General features: G+C 42.7%; 1 protein-coding gene across 8 annotated transcripts in view; it reads left to right on the top strand.

Moving 5' to 3' along the window:
- Positions 1–12,469: 12,469 nt before the first annotated feature.
- Positions 12,470–19,087, top strand: part of BRSK2 (BR serine/threonine kinase 2) — a 321,762-nt gene continuing 315,144 nt past the window's right edge. For all 8 annotated transcript variants that reach the window (XM_065682712.1, XM_065682707.1, XM_065682709.1 and 5 more), the window contains exons 1-2: positions 12,470–12,497; positions 13,746–14,208. In XM_065682712.1, coding sequence (XP_065538784.1) covers positions 14,115–14,208 — 94 coding nt within the window. In that variant the 5' untranslated portion in view covers positions 12,470–12,497; positions 13,746–14,114. The remainder of the gene's footprint in view (positions 12,498–13,745; positions 14,209–19,087) is intronic.

The raw sequence follows: 19,087 nt of genomic DNA on the forward strand, positions 1-19,087 counted from the left end.
TTCTCAAGAATCTCAGATTTTCAAGGCTCTCCAAGTATATCATAAAGAGCAGGATAGAATATTTTCTGAAAAGGAATGAAAAAAAGAAAATGAAGCTAAGGGCAATAACTGGATTTCAGACATCTCAACTTTGGGCTGCAAACTTTTAGCTAATTATAATAGGACCATTGTTTAAAAGGGCAGGGCACTTTTTGGTAACTGGGCCTCTGCCAGTGGAATGGTGAACATCTGTGACACATAAACTCATTAGTTTGGCAACTGTTGGTCAGAGTGACTTGCCCAAGCTCATGCAGTTTATCAAAAAGCAAAATCTGTGTAACAGGGCAGAGTCCTATTTTCCAAAGTTTGTTTATTCCTCCAGTTTGTAACAGTTTCTTCCTGTTCCAGCTGAATCATTTAGTCTGTACAATGCTGTAGTTCATTTCAGCTTTTTATAACACCAGCAGGTGGGGATTTAAAAAGCACTTTGCTGTTCACCTTTCGGTCATCCTCATAACTTTCATCCACGTATTGTTTTATTTTGCTAGATGCTTTCCCAACAGAATGGTGTTTTCTCTGAAAAGCTGGATCACCTATGAAGCTAGGAACTGTGACCTTCTGGTGCTTGAATGGTTCTACAGAAACTTCAGAAACTTCCTTTACTTTAAAAAAAAAAATAATAGTCATTAAAACATAGGTTTTAAAGAATCTGAAATCCCCTCCTACAATTCTTTGCTCTTTTAGCAGGCAGGGAAAGTGCTTTAGCTTTCAGTATTCTGGACTGCCCTGTTCAGTACCTCATGGATTTTGGAGCTGAATTTTTCAGGTTTTGATAAATAATTGCACTTTTATGTTAGCATAACTCAATTGTCTAAATTTTGTTCTAGTATCTAATAATATTGGACTAATATCTATTAAGTATTGCATCTAGTGCTCCTACTCTGAATGTGTTTGAGCCTCTTTTTTACTAAGCAGAAAGGCTCTGAAGAAAATCAGTTACTGAGGTATTTCAGCTCATGCTTTTTCTTAGTTTTTGGGGCTTATTTTTCCAAATGAATAAATGATTGGTGAGGTTAAGAAATACATTTTAAGAAAAAATTATGTTGGTTTTCCTTTGTGATATAAACCCAGTATTTTGACCCATATAAATGACCACTTGCACCAATTAATAGACCTAATTATGCAAATCTTCCGAACAGCCTCTTCCTTCTTGTCTGTGCAACTGGTGGTAAAAGAATCCTGTAGCTGCTTTTGATAAGCAATATCCTGTTGACCCCTCAAATTTTTCTTCAGTTCTTTTTTTTTTCATCAGATGAAACTCTTCCTATTGTTTTATGCTCAATTCCACTGCCAGGTGTGTTGGCTGTTGCTAAACTACACCTGCCTTGCAGCCTCCATCTGAACCACTGTCCTAAGCCAAGGAACTACTTCATGTGATCTGTCTTCCTTAAAAGTTTATCTTTTGCACTTTCCACTGCTATGTGTGGCAATTTGATGAATAGATACACATCTGCTCACTGGTGCATAGTGGCCTCAGGTTCTTGGCTCCTTTGCTCTATTTGCCTACTGCTTAGCTTGCCACTCTTTTTTATTATTTTTGAGTAATGCCTTTTGTTTTCTGTGAGACTGCTGTGAATACAAAGTCCTACTTTTGCACTTCATCAGTCTCTCTTTTATCACATACCTCAGCATTTTTTTATGGAGCAGAGGACCCGTTATCATTTGCCATTGCCATCAGTCACTGGCCTGTCTTTATTTCTAACTCTTCCCTCCAACATTTTGTGGGAACCTAGGGCTGGATGTCCTCAGATTCCCAATGGGTGCTAATCACTACAAATCTGTGCACTTTGCTATTTGCCACTACCTGTCAAATGCCAGGTATACTCTATCTTCCAAGCCATGGCCTGCCTCCAGATGACAAGTCCTGTTTGAGGGTCATTTCTATAATTCTCCCTGCAGTAGGAATGGCAGGCTTTTTTAACCAAGAAACCAAGTGGTTTTTGTAGTTAAAAGACAAATTATCCAACAGCATAACATATACAATGTTAAGCTGCATGACAAAAGCCCACGAAGGAGCTTAGAGAGGCAATATAACAGGAGGGAGGTGCCCAAATAATACCCTGCAGACCTATTCCCAGGCCCATCACAAGGGCCATCAATAGAAGCCCACACGAGCACAGGAACTGAAAGCAAGGAATCTCCAATCAGCTTTTAGACTAGGGCTCACTGCTTAGGGAGCATTAAAGGATGCAAGGGAAAAACAGTTCTGGATTACACGGGACTAATTATGGGATGTTTAGTGGAGGAACCAAAGGTGGAGAAAGGGAGAGAAGTTTAGGTGATATGGCAAGGGACAGGAGTGGGAAAATAATAGTAGTTTTTTGCGAAAAATTTAGTAGGCAAATAAAAAGGGCTGGTTACGTATACATAATTGGCTAGTTAGAATACGTGTGCTTCTATGCCCTGTGCCTAAACAGCACAGTCTGTCCTGTGTTCTTATTAAGCACTTTTCTAATTCTTTCCTGGGTGAGGGGTCTCTTTCTGTGTGCATATGCGTATGGGGGTGTGAGTCCAGCAACTGACGAGCCTGTGTGTCTGTGGTGCAGTGACTGATCAAGCATGGGTGTGCAAGTGAGTGTGTGTGTGATCAATAGCAAAGATCAAGTCAAATCGGCTGCTGAAGTGACATCAGAGTAAGGAGATGAGGGGGTTTCTATGAGCCAGCTCCAGACGTGAGACCATCTATGCATCTCCAAGTATGAGAGCACTGGGGAGGCAGGGGGGAGTGGGGTACTGGCCTCACTGGCAGCTGCCAGCAACTGAGCAGGCTGGGATGAGGGGGCAGCTACTGCGAAGAGTGACTGTGAGTCATGTTGCAGGAGGTATCCACCTTGTGCATATACATATATATTCTCATTATTATACTTCCATTCTGCTCAGCCAGAGAGGGGCACAGGATAAGGCCATCAGTGCTCCCTATTCCCATGAGTGCTGCGGGTATCTGTCTAGGAATTGTGCATCCAGCCATGTAGATATGTACTGCATATTTAACTCAAACTGTACCTCTTAGCTTCCTCTGGTAGATGTTCTCCTGTGGCTAGAGAATTAATATTTTCACTTGCTAATCCCAGTTTTAGGCTACTTGAAACCCTCTGTAGAGAAATGCAGGGATATTCTAGGATGTCAACTTAATGTTCCACTGAACCATCTGTGACAAAATTCTAGAAAATATACTTTATTTAGTGCATTTGACATCATATAACTTTACTGCATATTGTTAGAGTGCCTATAAAACATCCATGATAGCTGCTAATATGTGCTTAACAGTCCTTTCGTTACGATATAGTCCATCAGCTTATGATCAGGCTGCACATGCATTTTGTGGCAGAAGCTGAATGAAAGGAATTGCTCTACAACTGAAAAGCACAGCCAGAAACTGTGTTTCTGTTTTCACATACCTATTTTTAACACCACTAAATGCTCTGGTTTCTCAGCTCTACAGTTTCTAGGCTTCCTGAGCAGTCACCTTGCAACTGGAGCCAATACATAGAGCTGCAGGTTTTCAAGAGTGGTACCTCACTCAATTTGCTTTACTTTTTGGGGGTTCTTGAGCACTGATCAATACTACCTGTCTTCTGAGAAGCATGCATATAATCTGAGGAGATAGCTGGCCACATGTTATAGTTTCAAGTTTTTAAGGGCAGACAAAAGCTCATGGAAAAATAAATCTGTTGAGGACTAAGGCATATACAGAAACAACAGTCTGAAAAACAGTTGGATCCTGAAAGAGTTCTGCAGGGAAGAATAACATACACTTGACCTGGACTTATTCTTCCCTACATTTGTGTTTACAGGCACTGCTGGAGATACAATATTAAGGTAGGTGGAAACTTGATCTGACAACCCAAAACAGACATCCTGTGGTCTCTCGTACCTCAAAGACGGGTCAGTTACCACATATCAGTCCTCACCCTGAAGTGTCTGATTGCTTTCAAGTTTGGTTTCCATCAAGACCCAGCCAAAAGCTTCACACACTGAACCTATGGAGATGTCTGTATACCCATATTCTTATGAAATACAGTGTATGAAAAGACTTCAGACAGAGGTTTTCACATTGCCTTATTATGTTGGCAAAAGCTTTATCTTTCTTAATAGTTTAATAGATCTGTGAGGCAGAGGCAATGACAGCAGCAAGCTTGAAAAAAGGACATTAATATTTGCAAAGTGACAAAGACAGTCCACAGTATAGGGGAATTAATACCGTGAAAGATGTTCTCTACTTTGTTAATAAACATAATATTTTACCTTAATTCAGGTTGAAGCAAAGAGGACATGTAGATGACAATCTAACAGTTCATTTTTCTGGGTGAGCTGTAAAAATGATGTACTAGAATATACAGAATGCTGAGACTCCTAATAGCAAAATAAATAATAACAACAACAGAAAAATCACAAAAGTGTCTATCTAAATACTATCACTGTATACCTCTGCTGAGCAACGTGGACCAGTATAGGAGCTACTAATGTGGGAGTCTTTGTGGAAGCACTGTTTTCCAGTAACTAGCGTTAAATAGTTCAAGTTACTCAGCACTTGCTACATAACAGAAAAGTGTCTGAACTCTGAGGCTGTTTTAAAAATTTGAAACACCATCCACTTACTGAAAAGCCATCCTTTCTTTTCTTAGGCTGTACCTCTGCTTCTTAGAAAGATGGCAGATATCTAATGTAAACGGGACAAATTCTCAATTTTAGACAGTTAGCATCTGTTTGGAGATATTGCAGATTGATAACATTATCCTCAATCTAGGTATTACCAGTTTGCCAACAGCACTGATGCTTAAATGTCCCTCTGTCCTGGGTTCAGCAGTAGCAATAATTTTTTCTCCTTCTTAATAGCTGGTGCAGTGCTGTGTTTTTGACTTTCAGCCTGGAAACAGCACTGATAGCACCGACGTTTTTAGATGCTGTTCAGTAATGTTTAGTCTGACCAAGGACTTTCTGAGTCTCATGCTCTGCCAGGGAGGAGGGGAAGCCGGGAGGAAGCAGAGACAGAACACCTGACACAAACTAACCAAAGGGGTATTCCATACCACAGCACATCATGCCCAGTGTATAAACTGGGGGCAGTTACCTGGAAGGGTTAGATCACTGCTTGGTCAGGGTGGGTATCGATCAGTGGGTGGTGAGTGGTTGTATTCTCTTCCCTTGTTATTTCTCTTATCATTATTATTATTGGTGGTAGCAGTAGTGGTTTCTGTTATACATTAGTTACTGGACTGCTCTTATCTCAACATGTGGGAGTTACATTCTTTCAATTCTCTTCCCCATCCCTCCCGGAGCAGGGGGAGGAAGGCGGGAGTGAGTAAGCAAATGGCTGCATGGTTTCTGGGTTTAAACCACGAGACCCTCAAATACCTGGCTTAGTTTATTATGGAGTATCTATACAAGAAGGTTAATTCATAGAATCCTAGAATGGTTTGGGTTGGAAGGGATGTTAAAGATCACCTAGTTCCAGCACCCTGCTGTGGGCAGGCACACCTTCCACTAGGTCAGGTTGCTCAAAGCCCCATCCAGCTTGGCCTGAAACACTTCCAGGGATTCCCAAAATATGTTATTCCCAATACTACTTATCAAAGGGTTATCATATTTCCATAAGTATGTGGATGTTCGACACCGTCCCACACAACATCCTTCTCTCTAAATTGGAGAGATATCAATTTGATGGATGGACCACTCGGTGGATAAAAAACTGGCTGGAAGGCTGCACACAGAGTTGTGATCAATGGCTCGATGTCCAGCTGGAGACCAGTAACGAGTGGTGTCCCTCAGGGATCAGTGTTGGGATTGGTCTTGTTTAACATCTCCGTCGCTGAAATGGACAGTGGGATTGAGTGCACCCTCAGCAAGTCTGCCGATGACACCAAGCTGTGTGGTTCGGTTGATACGCTGGAGGGAAGGGATGCCATCCAGAGGGACCTTGACACGCTGGTGAGGTGGGCTGATGCCAACCTTATGAAGTTCAACCATGACAAGTGCAAGGTCCTACACCTGGGTCGGAGCAATCCCAGGCACAGCTACAGGTTGGGCAAAGAAGAGATTCAGAGCAGCCCTGCGGAGAAGGACTTGGGGGTGCTGGTCGATGAGAAAATGAACATGAGCCAGCAGTGTGCGCTCGCAGCCCAGAAAGCCAACTGTATCCTGGGCTGCATCAAAAGGAGCGTGACCAGCAGGTTGATGGAGGTGATCCTGCCCCCTACTCTGCTCTTGTGAGACCTCACCTGGAGTATTGTATGCAGTTCTGGTGTCCTCAACATAAAAAGGACATGGAACTGTTGGAACAAGTCCAGAGGAGGGCCACGAGGATGATCAGGGGACTGGAGCACCTCCCGTATGAAGACAGGCTGAGAAAGTAGGAGCTGTTCAACCTGGATAAGAGAAGGCTGCGTGGAGACCTCATAGCAGCCTTCCAGTATCTCAGCCTTCCAGTATCTGAAGGTGGCCTATAGGGATGCTGGGGAGGGACTCTTCATCAGGGACTGTAGTGACAGGACAAGGGGTAACAGGTTCAAACTTAAACAGGGGAAGTTTAGATTGGATATAAGGAGGAAGTTCTTTTCTGTTAGGGTGGTGAGGCACTGGAATCGGTTGCCCAGGGAGGTTGTGAGTGCTCCATCCCTGGCAGTGTTCAAGGCCAGGTTGAACGAAGCCTTGAGTGGGATGGTTTAGTGTGAGGGGTCCCTGTCCATGGCGCGGGGGTTGGAAGTAGACAATCTTGAGGTCCTTTCCAACCCTAACTATTCTACAATTCTATGATTCTATTCTATGTAACATATGGTTCAGATTGTGATAATGGACCCATCACACTCATATTTATCATATGATAAATATGATATGGGCATTGGAGATATGGGCATGTTTATCATGATATGATAAATATTATGATCATTAATTATCATTATCCATATTTGCCCTAGCAGGAGAAATATGAATATTTTTGTCCTGCTTATCTTTAATATGTCCTTATAATTGGTACTAGTTATTAGGTTATTCTAATTGGAGACAAACTCCTAGTTTGTATGAACTCTTCTTACCCCAAGACTACTATTGATTCATTCCATTGCAACTAAACAAATTTATTGGTGCCTTTCCTTGGAAGCCTTACACTTCCTATTTTTCATTATTGACTCCACAAAAACATTCAATTGAACAAGTAAAAAATATTTATTAAAATGTACTTATAGACCTTTTCCTTTCCTGTTCCTCTAGCTTCTTGCATCATTTCATGATCAATAGTGACCCTTAAAAATCTCACGGGAATGAAAAAGACAACAGCAATTGTCTAAGAAAGTGAATAAACATGAGGACTTTCATTAGACACAACCTAGTGTCAATGGAAGTTTGTGAAAAAAGCCAAAATATGCAAATAATTCTGCTTTTTCACAGAAGTATGATAAAACTGAGCAGCATTCTAGATCTTTTTTTATGCACTCCTTACTCAAGCAAAACTTTTGCTGGCATCTGTGTTGAGTCCTTCCTGAGTAAAATTTCTGGGATTTTGTCTTTTAATGAGAACAATGAAACAAAAAGAATTAACAAGGAAATCAGTAAAAGCACTGAAGATGGTGCCAATACACTAACTATACACTTAAGTTTACACTGCCTGTTCATTTAAGCACAAGATGATACAGAATAAGGTCAGGGGAAATCATCCTATATTCATCCCCAAAGATATCTGATATATCCAATGACAGCAGGACCCTGTTTATTCAAAATACTTTTGGAACATCAAAACATTTGGATAAACAGGGCTTCAAATAATTGAGGGAGTTATTGTATAAGCAATTCACACCAGGGGGACATAACCTAGATTCAGAGGAGTTTCAGATCAAAGGGGTACAGATAAATGGGATTTTTCTCCATATGGGGGGGCTGACTGGCACGGGTGATACAGTTGTGGGGGTCTATTACAGACCTCCTGATCAGGACGAAGGAGTTGATGAGGCTTTCTACAGGCAACTGGAAGTAGCCTCGCGACTACATGCCTTAGTCGTCGTGGGGGACTTTAATTACCCCGATATTTGCTGGAAGACTCACACAGCCAGTCATTCACAGTCTAGGAGGTTCCTCGAGTGCATTGATGATAATTTCTTAATGCAAATGGTGGACGTACCAACTAGGGGAGCAGCGCTGCTAGATTTAGTACTCGCCAACAAGGAGGGTTTGGTCGAAGTGGTGACGGTCAATGGCAGCCTTGGCTGCAGTGACCATGAGATGGTGGAGTTTAGGATCCTGTGTGGGAGGAATAGAATACCTAGCAAAGCCACAGTTCTGGATTTCCGAAGGGCCAACTTTGGCCTCTTCAGTCAACTGCTAAGGGAAGTCTCATGGGAAAGTGTACTAGGCGGTAAAGGGGCTCAAGATAGTTGGTTAGCATTCAAGGACCGCTTCTTCCAAGCTCAGGATCGGAGCGTCCCAATGAGTAGGAAGTCAAGTAAGGGATCTAGGAGACCGGCGTGGTTAAACAAGGAGCTGCTGGGCAAACTCAAGTGGAAAAGGAGAATCTATGGATTATGGAAGGAGGGGCTGGCCGCTTGGGAGGAATATAGGACAGTTGTTAGAGGATGTAGGGAGGCAATTAGGACAGCTAAGGCCTCCTTGGAACTCAATCTTGCTAGTCGGGTTAAAGACAATAGAAAGGGCTTCTTCAAATACATAGCAAATAAAACTAACACAAGAGGCAATATAGGCCCACTGCTGAACGAAGTGGGTACCCTGGAGACAGAGGATATAAAGAAGGCAGAGGTGCTGAATGCCTTCTTTGCCTCTGTCTTTACTCCTGCAGACTCTCCCCGAGGGCCCCGGATTTCTATAGCCCCAGAAGGAGTCAGGACAAAGGAGGAGTTTGCTTTGGTAGATGAGGATTGGGTTAGGGATCAGCTATGCAATCTGGACATCTGTAAATCGATGGGTCCGGATGGAATGCACCCACGGGTGCTGAGGGAGCTGGCGGAGGTCATTGCTAGGCCACTTTCCATCATCTTTGGTAAGTCGTGGGAAACGGGCGAGGTGCCTGAGGATTGGCGGATGGCAAAGGTCACACCAATCTATAAGAAGGGCAAGAAGGAGGACCCGGGTAATTATAGACCGGTCAGCCTTACCTCCATCCCTGGAAAGGTGATGGAACAACTTATTCTTGACTCCATCACTAGGCATATCAAGGATGAGGGGGTCATTAAGAACAGCCAACATGGTTTTATGAGGGGGAAGTCATGTATGACCAACCTTATAGCCTTCTATGAGGAAGTGACTAGGTGGAGGGATGATGGTAGAGCGGTAGATGTAGTTTTTCTTGATTTCAGTAAGGCATTTGATACTGTCTCCCACAGCATCCTCATAGATAAGCTAAGGAAGTGTGGGCTTGACGATCAAGTAGTGAGGTGGATCGAGAACTGGTTGAAAGGAAGAAGGCAGAGAGTTGTGGTCAATGGCGCAGAATCTAGCTGGAGGTCTGTGACTAGTGGAGTTCCTCAGGGGTCGGTGCTGGGACCGGTGCTGTTTAATATTTTCATCAATGACCTGGATGAGGGAACTGAGTGCACCCTCAGCAAGTTTGCTGATGACACAAAACTGGGAGGAGTGGCTGACACACCAGAGGACTGTGCTGCCATTCAGCGAGACCTGGACAGGCTGGAGAGTTGGGCGGGGAGAAACTTGATGAAATTTAACAAGGGCAAGTGTAGAGTCTTGCATCTGGGGAAGAACAACCCCATGTACCAGTACAGGTTGGGGGTTGACCTGCTGGAAAGTAGTGAAGGGGAAAGGGACCTGGGGGTCCTGGTGGATAGGAGGATGACCATGAGCCAGCAATGTGCTCTTGTGGCCAAGAAGGCAAATGGCATCTTAGGGTGCATTAGAAAGGGAGTGGTTAGTAGGTCAAGAGAGGTTCTCCTCCCCCTCTACTCAGCCTTGGTGAGGCCGCATCTGGAATATTGTGTCCAGTTCTGGGCCCCTCAATTCAAGAAGGACAGGGAATTGCTTGAAGGAGTCCAGCGCAGAGCCACAAAGATGATTAAGGGAGTGGAACATCTCCCTTATGAGGAGAGGCTGAGGGAGCTGGGTCTCTTTAGCTTGGAGAAGAGGAGACTGAGGGGTGACCTCATCAATGTTTACAAATATGTAAAGGGTAGGTGTCAGGATGATGGAGCTAGGCTTTTTTCAGTGATATCCAGTGATAGGACAAGGGGCAATGGGTGTAAACTGGAGCATAGGAAGTTCCACGTTAACATCAGGAAGAACTTCTTTACTGTAAGAGTGACAGAGCACTGGAACAGGTTGCCCAGGGGGGTTGTGGAGTCTCCTACACTGGAGATATTCAAGGCCCGCCTGGACAAGTTCCTGTGTGATGTACTGTAGGTTACCCTGCTCTTGCAGGGGGGTTGGACTAGATGATCTTTTTAGGTCCCTTCCAACCCTTGGGATTCTGTGATTCTGTGATTCTGTGATATGAAAAAAAAAAATAAATAAACAGCATTTGATAATTCAGGAATCAAGAAGCATCCAAACATTTTTTTTTTCCAAAAAGACTTTATGATGAAAGGTCAAAATTGTTGCAATAAGCAATACAAAAGAATATTACTATGGAATCAAAATAACTACATGATACCAAAAGGTGTGAGTTGGGGTTTTTTTGAGCGTTTATGCATGTGTGTGTGTGTGTGCGCCTTATTCATGGTGGGCTTTGTTCTGTTTCTTTTAAACTCACTGATCTTTCAGCCAGTATCATGTAAAGTTTATTGATCTTATTCCAGCCATACACAGATCTCTACCTTCTGCCATGTTTTGTGGCGGAAGGTGGGGGTTTGTAACATCTGTGGCTCTGTAACTCATTTTCCCCAATGCCCAACAGAAGCAAACTATAAAATACACAAGTTCGGTCTTGGATGGCCAATGCTATGTGAGTGCTCATCTTTCTATTATTATAATGACCCAAATATGGTTTATCTGAATACAGACAAAATCTCCTATTAAATGCCCTTTAAAGTACAGACTTTGGAATTTAAAAAGAGGTTAAGTGTAAAGATCTATGCTGCTACTCACCCCGTGCACTGTTAATATGGTGGGATGGATAATTTGCTAATTCAGACAAATAAATAGCCTTTGCCTTTGTCTGAAAGCTACACTCACATTCCCATAGTTCAGTATTGCTCCTTACTGTCTACGTAAGGGCCTTTTAATAGTAGTGGTGGCAGCAGAGAAGACAGACTCAACATTTAAAGGGGAGTTAAAGGTCTGAAAATATGGCACATTCTGGTTCCACCCCAGCACCTGATCTCTGTGGCTAAAAGCCCAGCCAGGAAATGCTTCTCCTGCCACCCTGCCTACCTCAAACAGCCCCATTCCAGCTTGCTAGCCTTAGGGAAAGGAGGATCCCAAAGGGATGGTGTGTGGGAGGTGCCTTCTACCTGAAGTTTCAGAACCACTTTTACAGCCATCTCAGACACACCAGATTGTCCTGCCAAATCCCCCTGATGTTTCTGGGCCTGGTAGCCAGGTGTTTGAGCCCTCAGGTCCGTCAGTACTGCCATATCCAAGTCCTGCACCACACCTAGAGCATGTTTACCCCATGCCAGGGGGCAGGCAGTGGCTCACCCCTCGCCATGGGGCAGGCCTCCCAGTCCTGCCAGCCGCCCGCCGACCCTACCTGCCTGCCCTGCCCCTCTCCACAGGGTGCAACACCTTCAGCCCCAGGCTCCCTACCCCACTGCTGGCGGGAAGAGCGGTGTCGCGCCGCCACCATATCGCCGACGCTGCCAGCAGGGCCCGCTACCTCCTCTCTCCTTCCCCATCCGGTCCCGAGGCTCCATCGGGGGCTGCAGAGTAGAAGGGACGAGAGCACGGTATGGGGAAGCGCTGACTCGGCTGTTGGCGTCCTTTTCCTCAACTGCTTTTCTTCTCTCCTCGGTGAGAGACTACGGGCTCAGGTGTGTGAGGCGACGCACCAGGGCTCTTGAGGGGACAGGGGTGGGAGCGTGATGAAAGGGTGAAAGAGGAGCAGCTGTTGGGCTTGCGGTAAGGTAGGGAAAGAATGGTGCTTGAATGAAAGGTTTGGGGGAAGCAGCTTGGAGAAATGGCAATTTGATGTTGAGTTTAGCAGGGGCAGAAAGTGAGGGCTAGAGGGAACACAGGTTGCCGTTGGAAAAACGTAGAGGCAACCCTTTCAGCAGAGCAATCTGAGTGTGTGGTCACAGAGAGAGAGGGAAGCAGGAACAGTCTGAGGCATTTTGGAGTTTGCTGATAGGTTGCTACAGCACACAGTCTGTAAGTGAGTAAAGATGAGCCGTAAAGAGCAAAGCAGGGAGAGGTGAAAGCAGGTGTTGGGGTTTTGTTCCCTGAGGAGATAGGAGGATACCTTCCAATTGGTTTAAGGTTTCAGTCCATTGGCACGGTTTCCTCCTGCTACCTCATCATGTTAATTCTTCTGCAACCTGTTGGGTAGAGTTGTGTTGTCTGTAATGCAGGTAAAGAACCAATTTTTAGTTTTACTCACATTTTCATCAGCAGCTGCTATTTGTAGATACAGGTATTGAAAAAAGGTAGATTTTGCTCTTTAAAATAACCCAACTAGCCAAAACTGAAATAGTACTTTCTCTCAATGAACAGGTAATGATAAGGCCTTGTACAAGTTGTGCCCTCTCTTCACTCTGCCTTTCTTTTATGTGCTTGTCAAGGCTTCCTTCTCTGACATCTTCCTCTCTGAGAATCCTTGCTGTGTGTTGTGTTTCAGTTACAATTTCACAAGAATATCTTAACCAGTTTTCTGCCTGGAATGGAGCAGAAAAGAGAATATAAAAACAGAACTCAAGTGATGTATTGGTTTAATCTTGATAGCCCTGGAGTCTGACTGAAACTGATGTACTTTTTGGATTCCAGACCATACACAGGCTTGTGCATAACATATTTGTGGAGTCCACATTTCATCCAACTCCTTAAGCTCTGAAGGTTAAATACAGGCATAAGTACTTAGACAGAAAAGGTGAAAATTTTCTTATGTTGCTAGTATAGGGCCTGTGGATCTGGTAATCAGTTCCCATGGCTATCTAATCCCTGGATTTTCCACTGTCTGTCTAATTAAGATAGTGGCCATGCCATTTTTGCTGCTTATCCAAAGATCTGAACTCTATTTGCTCCAATCAAACTCAAATGCAGGTCTGTCATCAAATTTAGTGGTTTTAGGATTAGCCCTGTCTTTTTCCTTTTTTCTCTTTGCCTTGCTCCCCCCTCCCCTTGCTCCCCTCTTCCCCCCCCCAAAAAAAAAAAAAAAAAAAGAAAAAGGTTTTTTTTTAAATGGTAAACCCCACAGAAGAAGTAGGTTCTCCAGGATATAATAGAATCTATTAATTTCTCAGATTCATTTTCAGAAGTAAGGTTGTTTTGTTTTGTGGGGTTTTTTGTTTGTTTTTCTTTTCTGTTTCCTGCCACAATCTCAGCTTTTTTTTAATATTCTGGAAGTACAGCTGCATAATGGAGTATACTTCAGAGGAAAAAAGTGTATTTTTGGTCTTAAAATAATATACACATTAAACTATATTTAATTATGCCTTATCAATAAATTGGTAGACATAGGTGTTCGCTATTGCATTGATCATGATGCTCTGTGGCAGGCAGAGGCAGTAATTGCCGCTGATGGAGAAGAAAAGGTAGTGGAAGGAGGCGGGGAGAAGGAGGTGGCAGACTAGGGGATTGGCTGCTTTTAATGTCAATCACAGCTGCGGGCTCCGGCTCTTCCGCTGCTCTGGCTCTGGCTCTCCCTTGAACAGCTCCTAGAGAGAACAAGGCGTGCGGAGCTCGGATCACCAGCATCATGCTCCTTGGGCTTGGATCGGAGATCCCCCTCTTTGAACATTAAAATAACTCATTCGTCCATCAACGTCCCAAGCAGACCCAGCGAAAAAACACGCACGTGAGAGGGAGAGGAAAGAGGAGGAAGAGAAAAACCTGCAACCAAGTGGACTAGAGCAAAGAAAAAAAGAGTGCTTTGCTTGCACAGCTGCAGAGTGGGAATTTAAAGAACTGCAGAGAGAGAAATTCCATCTCATCAGCACATACACATTGCAGAATTACAGATCCAGGTAGAAATGACATCAACAGGAAAAGAAGGAAGCGGAGCTCAACATGCACAATATGTTGGACCCTATCGTTTGGAGAAAACCTTAGGAAAAGGACAGACAGGTTGGTTCTTTTGCAGCAGCACTGGCGCTAGCGGGAAGATGCTGTAGCAGCCAGTGAGGTGTTGGGGATGGGATATATGAGGGTTTAGGTTTTCCCATTTGCTGTTTTAGTGGAGATAATATTCATACGGGATTTTTGCCTTTATTTATTCCTTCTTTTCGTCATTTCCCCCTTTTTCTAAAAAGAAAAAAAAAAAAAGGAAAGAAAAGAGCAGCCCAGGATGCTTTACGTTCATTACTCCTGCTAATGGGTGTTGTTCTGATGACAGCTGGAGTGCATGCAGAGGAAAAAATAGATGAATAGATGATCTGCTGGTGGTGAATTTTCACATCAATTTCTTCAGTGCCCTACTTAGGAGCATTTTCATTTTAATCAAATTATATTGAAATTAAAGATTCACAGCCTGTAGTACCAAGGAGGTGGTGGTAGTGGGGGAGTCACCAGCAGTATTTCATGACATCATGATTGAAAAGGGTGTAGTCCTTAAGGTGCAGTTGGGGGGGTGGAATATGTACAGTATATCTGTGGCACTGACTGCTGTGGGTATTTAGCAAATATGGATGGATGGGCTGGTGATTTTTGTGGGTAGGATCTGAAATAAAAGAAAAATAGAGGATTGGTAGCAGAATTCATTTTGATTATGCTGTGTTTTTGTAGGAGGGACTGGGGGGGAGGGGAGATTATTTAATTATTTTTCTTAAAGCTTGTTTATGAAACTTGCCCCCAGCAGATTTTCCCGAACAGAACAATGGTAAGAAATATTAAAAAGAGGAAACAGAGTGGAGGGTATTAGCAGAGAGCAGGTGCTTCTGCCCTACATGACATAATTAGATCTCTTAAATGCATTCAAGATGTGGACTTACTGTTGCTTGCTTGGATAACGTATTCACTTCAAGGGCAGGGGAGCATTAATTGGAAGAAAAACCCTAAAAATAAGCCCAAATGTCTTCCTTACTTAATTTTTCTTTTTTTTTTTCTTTTTTTTTTTTTTTTTTTTTTTTTTTTTTTTTTTTACTACCAGTGCAATAAACAATGGTGTCTGGCAAATTCAGTAGGTCAGGAGCCCCCCAAAAGTCGATTAAGATTTGAGATTATAATTTAGGGAAAGGGGAAGATCAGCCATATCAGCCATAGGGGTCTTCTTTGGGCATGTGGGTGTTAAGTGTTGTTCATTATGGGTGGACAATAAAACATGATGCATTGTGGTGTATTTTTTTCTTCTCCTTTTTTTTTCTTCTTCTTTTTTTTTTTTTTTTATAACCCAGCCGAGCTTTGCCCATCTGTTGTCTAAAGGATTTAATAGGCGTTTCCATCCCCAGCTGCTGCCTCTCCTCTGCCTGCTTCCTCACTGCCCTGCATGGCAGCAGCTCTGCAGTCCGCAATTTTCTTAGGGACACAGTCAAAATCCAGATCTTTCTCTGAAAGAAGCAATGCTCTTCTGAGATGATTGATTATACCCCCCCCCCCCCCCATCCTTCCCCTCCTCTTCACAACCCCATAGCAACCGTTCAGAGACATGGATGAAGATGACATTGTCTTCTAGTGAAAGTGACTTTTTTTTTTTTTTTTTTTCCCTGAAATCTCTTCAGTGTATCAGCTGCTAAAAGGTAGCTTCCTGTCAGTGTTTTGGTTACCACCTTTATTCTTTGCATAGCTCAATAAGCCCTTAGTTCTGCAGCTGTATTCTTACTAAAATCTGTTCTGATAATGAAAATACCAAAAAATAGCAGTGTATTGCTAACAGAACTGCCCTATTTCTCCTGGTAATCCTTTACTGGATTCTCCAGCTGATCAAAGAGCCAGCTGTACATGACAAATTCATTTTGTCTTTATCACTATTTCCTATTTTCTCTCTCTCACCTTCTCGGCACCCCTCCCTCCCCTTTAAATACAATTGTGTCTGAGATTCCTGAAAATACCACTGCATTAACCTTTTGCTCCATGTCTCATAGCCTGATGTTGTGGCCCTAAACGGTTATCTGGAGCTTTGGTTATTTTTTTTCCTCTCTACTAATCTTCCTATCTTCCTCCTAAGTGATTAGAGACATGGGGGTGGAGGGAGAAGGAGAGGATGTATTCAGAGGCTTGCTGCTGTTGGCCTCTGCAGTTATTCAACCAGCTGGACAAGGATGAAAGTTTCCTTCTGCAGTTTTACCATATAACTGATCTTTATAGAGATGTCTCTTCTGTTTGCACACATGAATGCACATAAAATGCACAATGCATGGTGTCATAGAAACGGGGGGGGGGGGGGGAGAAGAGGGGGAAGAAGAGAAATCTTAAAAGTAGCTGATGTCAGTCTGTCTTCCTTGCTATACTCACCCTTCATTAATGGAATAATGGACTGAGGTGAAATCTAACTCAGTATTAAACATACGTGGCTAAATATGGAAAGATGCATTCTGGTCTTCTCGCGTTTTCTGTGCTAATCGCATTTGGGAGCATGCAGAATGGAATGAACAGTGTGTGGTACATGTAGCTAGTCCTCACCGTGCTTGTTTTGGAGGGTAAGCAGGCAACCTGCAGCATTTTAGGAAGAGGACAAGTGCAGTGTGAAGGCCTGATTCACCACATATATGTTCTTGTGTATAAAAAGTTACAAATACAGAGGTGTTTGGGTTGCAGTGGCATATGGCTGAAGAAAATAGTGGTTGTAATCATTCCTTTAGACCTTGACTTTAAAGCTTGGAAGATTAGGAGGCGATGGTTTGGAATACCCCCTTTCCCCCCCATCTCCCAAAGGGGTGAAGAAGAGTGAGAAATAAAATCTGGCAACACGTAATGATGAATGGAAAGAAAGCATTAAACTGTGTTGTGAAGTCCCATCTATTTTCAAATGATCTTCATATCAGTTTTTATTTTGAGTGAAATATTCTTGACTCTATAAAGTTATATCAGGTGGACAGGTCTAGCTTTGCTCTCAGATACATTAGTATCATACAAATGTATTAATCACTCTTAGCTGCTTTTACTGTGATCAAAAGAAGGGGGTTTTGGGCAGGGGTGTGGGTTAATAGTTCAGGGCAGACTTAGAGAGGGTGTCACAGAGGGAGAACTTAATGGTAAGTAGAACTCTCACTGGCTTTCTCTCTGTGAAGTTCTCACTGACTGACACCTTGATAGCTGAAGGAAGTGTTTACCACCAGCAGCCTACTGGCCCCTGCAAAGAGGTGCAGTTGCCATATCTGGGATATTCATGGAGCCTGGTGACATCTGGCTGTGGGTGGGCAAAACTGACACAGAAGAGCCTTCAGTTCAGATTGGTGGGTAATGACCATTGTTGAAAGTGTTGACTAAAAAAAAAAAAAACAACCAAAAAACCCCCAAAATGCTATGGAAAAGGTGTCCTGAGTGCACACCTGGGCTGGTGCGTCAGTCAAGCTTGCTGAGGGTGACTGGTACCACATAGAGGGGATTAGGGCTTCTTAGACGGAAAAGGTGGAAAAGGGCTACATGGGGCTGTGCGGAAAAATGTCTGTGCTTAGGTCTTTGCTGGTAGTGGGAATGATACAGGAATGAAGGGAAGTTATTTTTAATAACGTGGCATAACATATAATCTGACTATTACAGTAAAATGGTTTGCTTTTGTGATAAGTTGAATTCAGAGCACCTCTTGTTTACCAGCTGAAGGAATAGCTCATGGAAATCTCTATTTGAATGATTTTGCAAGAATACATGAAGCAGCATAATCTTAATTGTTCTACTAAAAGAATTATTTTACAGAACTGTCAGTGCAAAAGCTCGTTACAATATGTATATACGGGTATGTGTGGAAAGGTTTTTTTATCCAATTATTTTTCTATAGTTAATTATAGGAGGTTTTCATTGTAATTAACAGTAATGAGCAAAGGATGTGTGTCGTGTTACAATAACAGATACGGAAACAGTGCCTGAGAAACCCCAGTCATACCTGATTATGAAGCACTGTTTTACTTTTAGATCAGAGGTTAATCTGCATTTGTCACTAATTCTGTGTGAAATCACCTTCTTGCATATTCCTTGCTTTTTAATTGATTATTTTTTTTAATTTCACAAATATCTTTTTTCATGTGTTTCTTTTGGCCTCATTAAAGATTAATTCAGATTGTCTGTAGTGAATATTTATTAATGAATGCAAAGATGAGGAACTGAAATTCTTCTTGTGAAGGGCTTCAGCATTTTGGAGGGTTTTCTTGTGTTTTCATGCGATAGTCACCATATAGGCTTCAACACCATTGTTTGCTATGGCATCAATTCAATGTGCAGTTGAAATTACCGAAATACTGCTTTGTCTACAGGCAATAGACATTAGCTCTAAGTGGGAGTTGCCCTGTTCATTTTGAGATAAACTTGATGAAAAATTTCATGTTGCTGATCCATTTGTCTTGTTTCTTTCATTCTGTTTTAAGGGAAGTTCTGCAGGCATACAATGCAAAGAATATTGCTTGAAACTCACAGCACTTTGACCTTCGCAAAAAGTGTAGGGGGTCCCTTTACTGGATTGTGTAACATATAACTTATAGCCATTTTGGTGTATAACATGTTACTTATATATGAGCCATCAGTGAGGTGTTCAACAGGATGCTATTGGGTTATGTAAGGAACCAAAAATTATTAGATTTAGGTCTTAGTGAATTTAATAGCCTTTAATTCAGTGAGAGCTTACACAGGATGTTTCTTTACAGCCTTAACCACCTGTTTCCGTGACACCAGCACAGGAACAAATTTATTAATTTTTTATGTGTCTGTCAGTTTTGGTTGAAGTTAGAACTTTAGCTCTATTCTGTGATTCTATTCAAGGAGTGTTTGGTAGACAATGTGACCTCAGAAGCCTGGTTTCCCTAGGTAAGTTTGCTACACAAGGTATATCCTTTTCATTCATACTGCTAGAGCTTTTTCA

The sequence above is a fragment of the Lathamus discolor genome, chromosome 6 (genome assembly GCF_037157495.1).
Source record: "Lathamus discolor isolate bLatDis1 chromosome 6, bLatDis1.hap1, whole genome shotgun sequence".
Classification (NCBI taxonomy): Eukaryota; Metazoa; Chordata; class Aves; order Psittaciformes; family Psittacidae; genus Lathamus; species Lathamus discolor.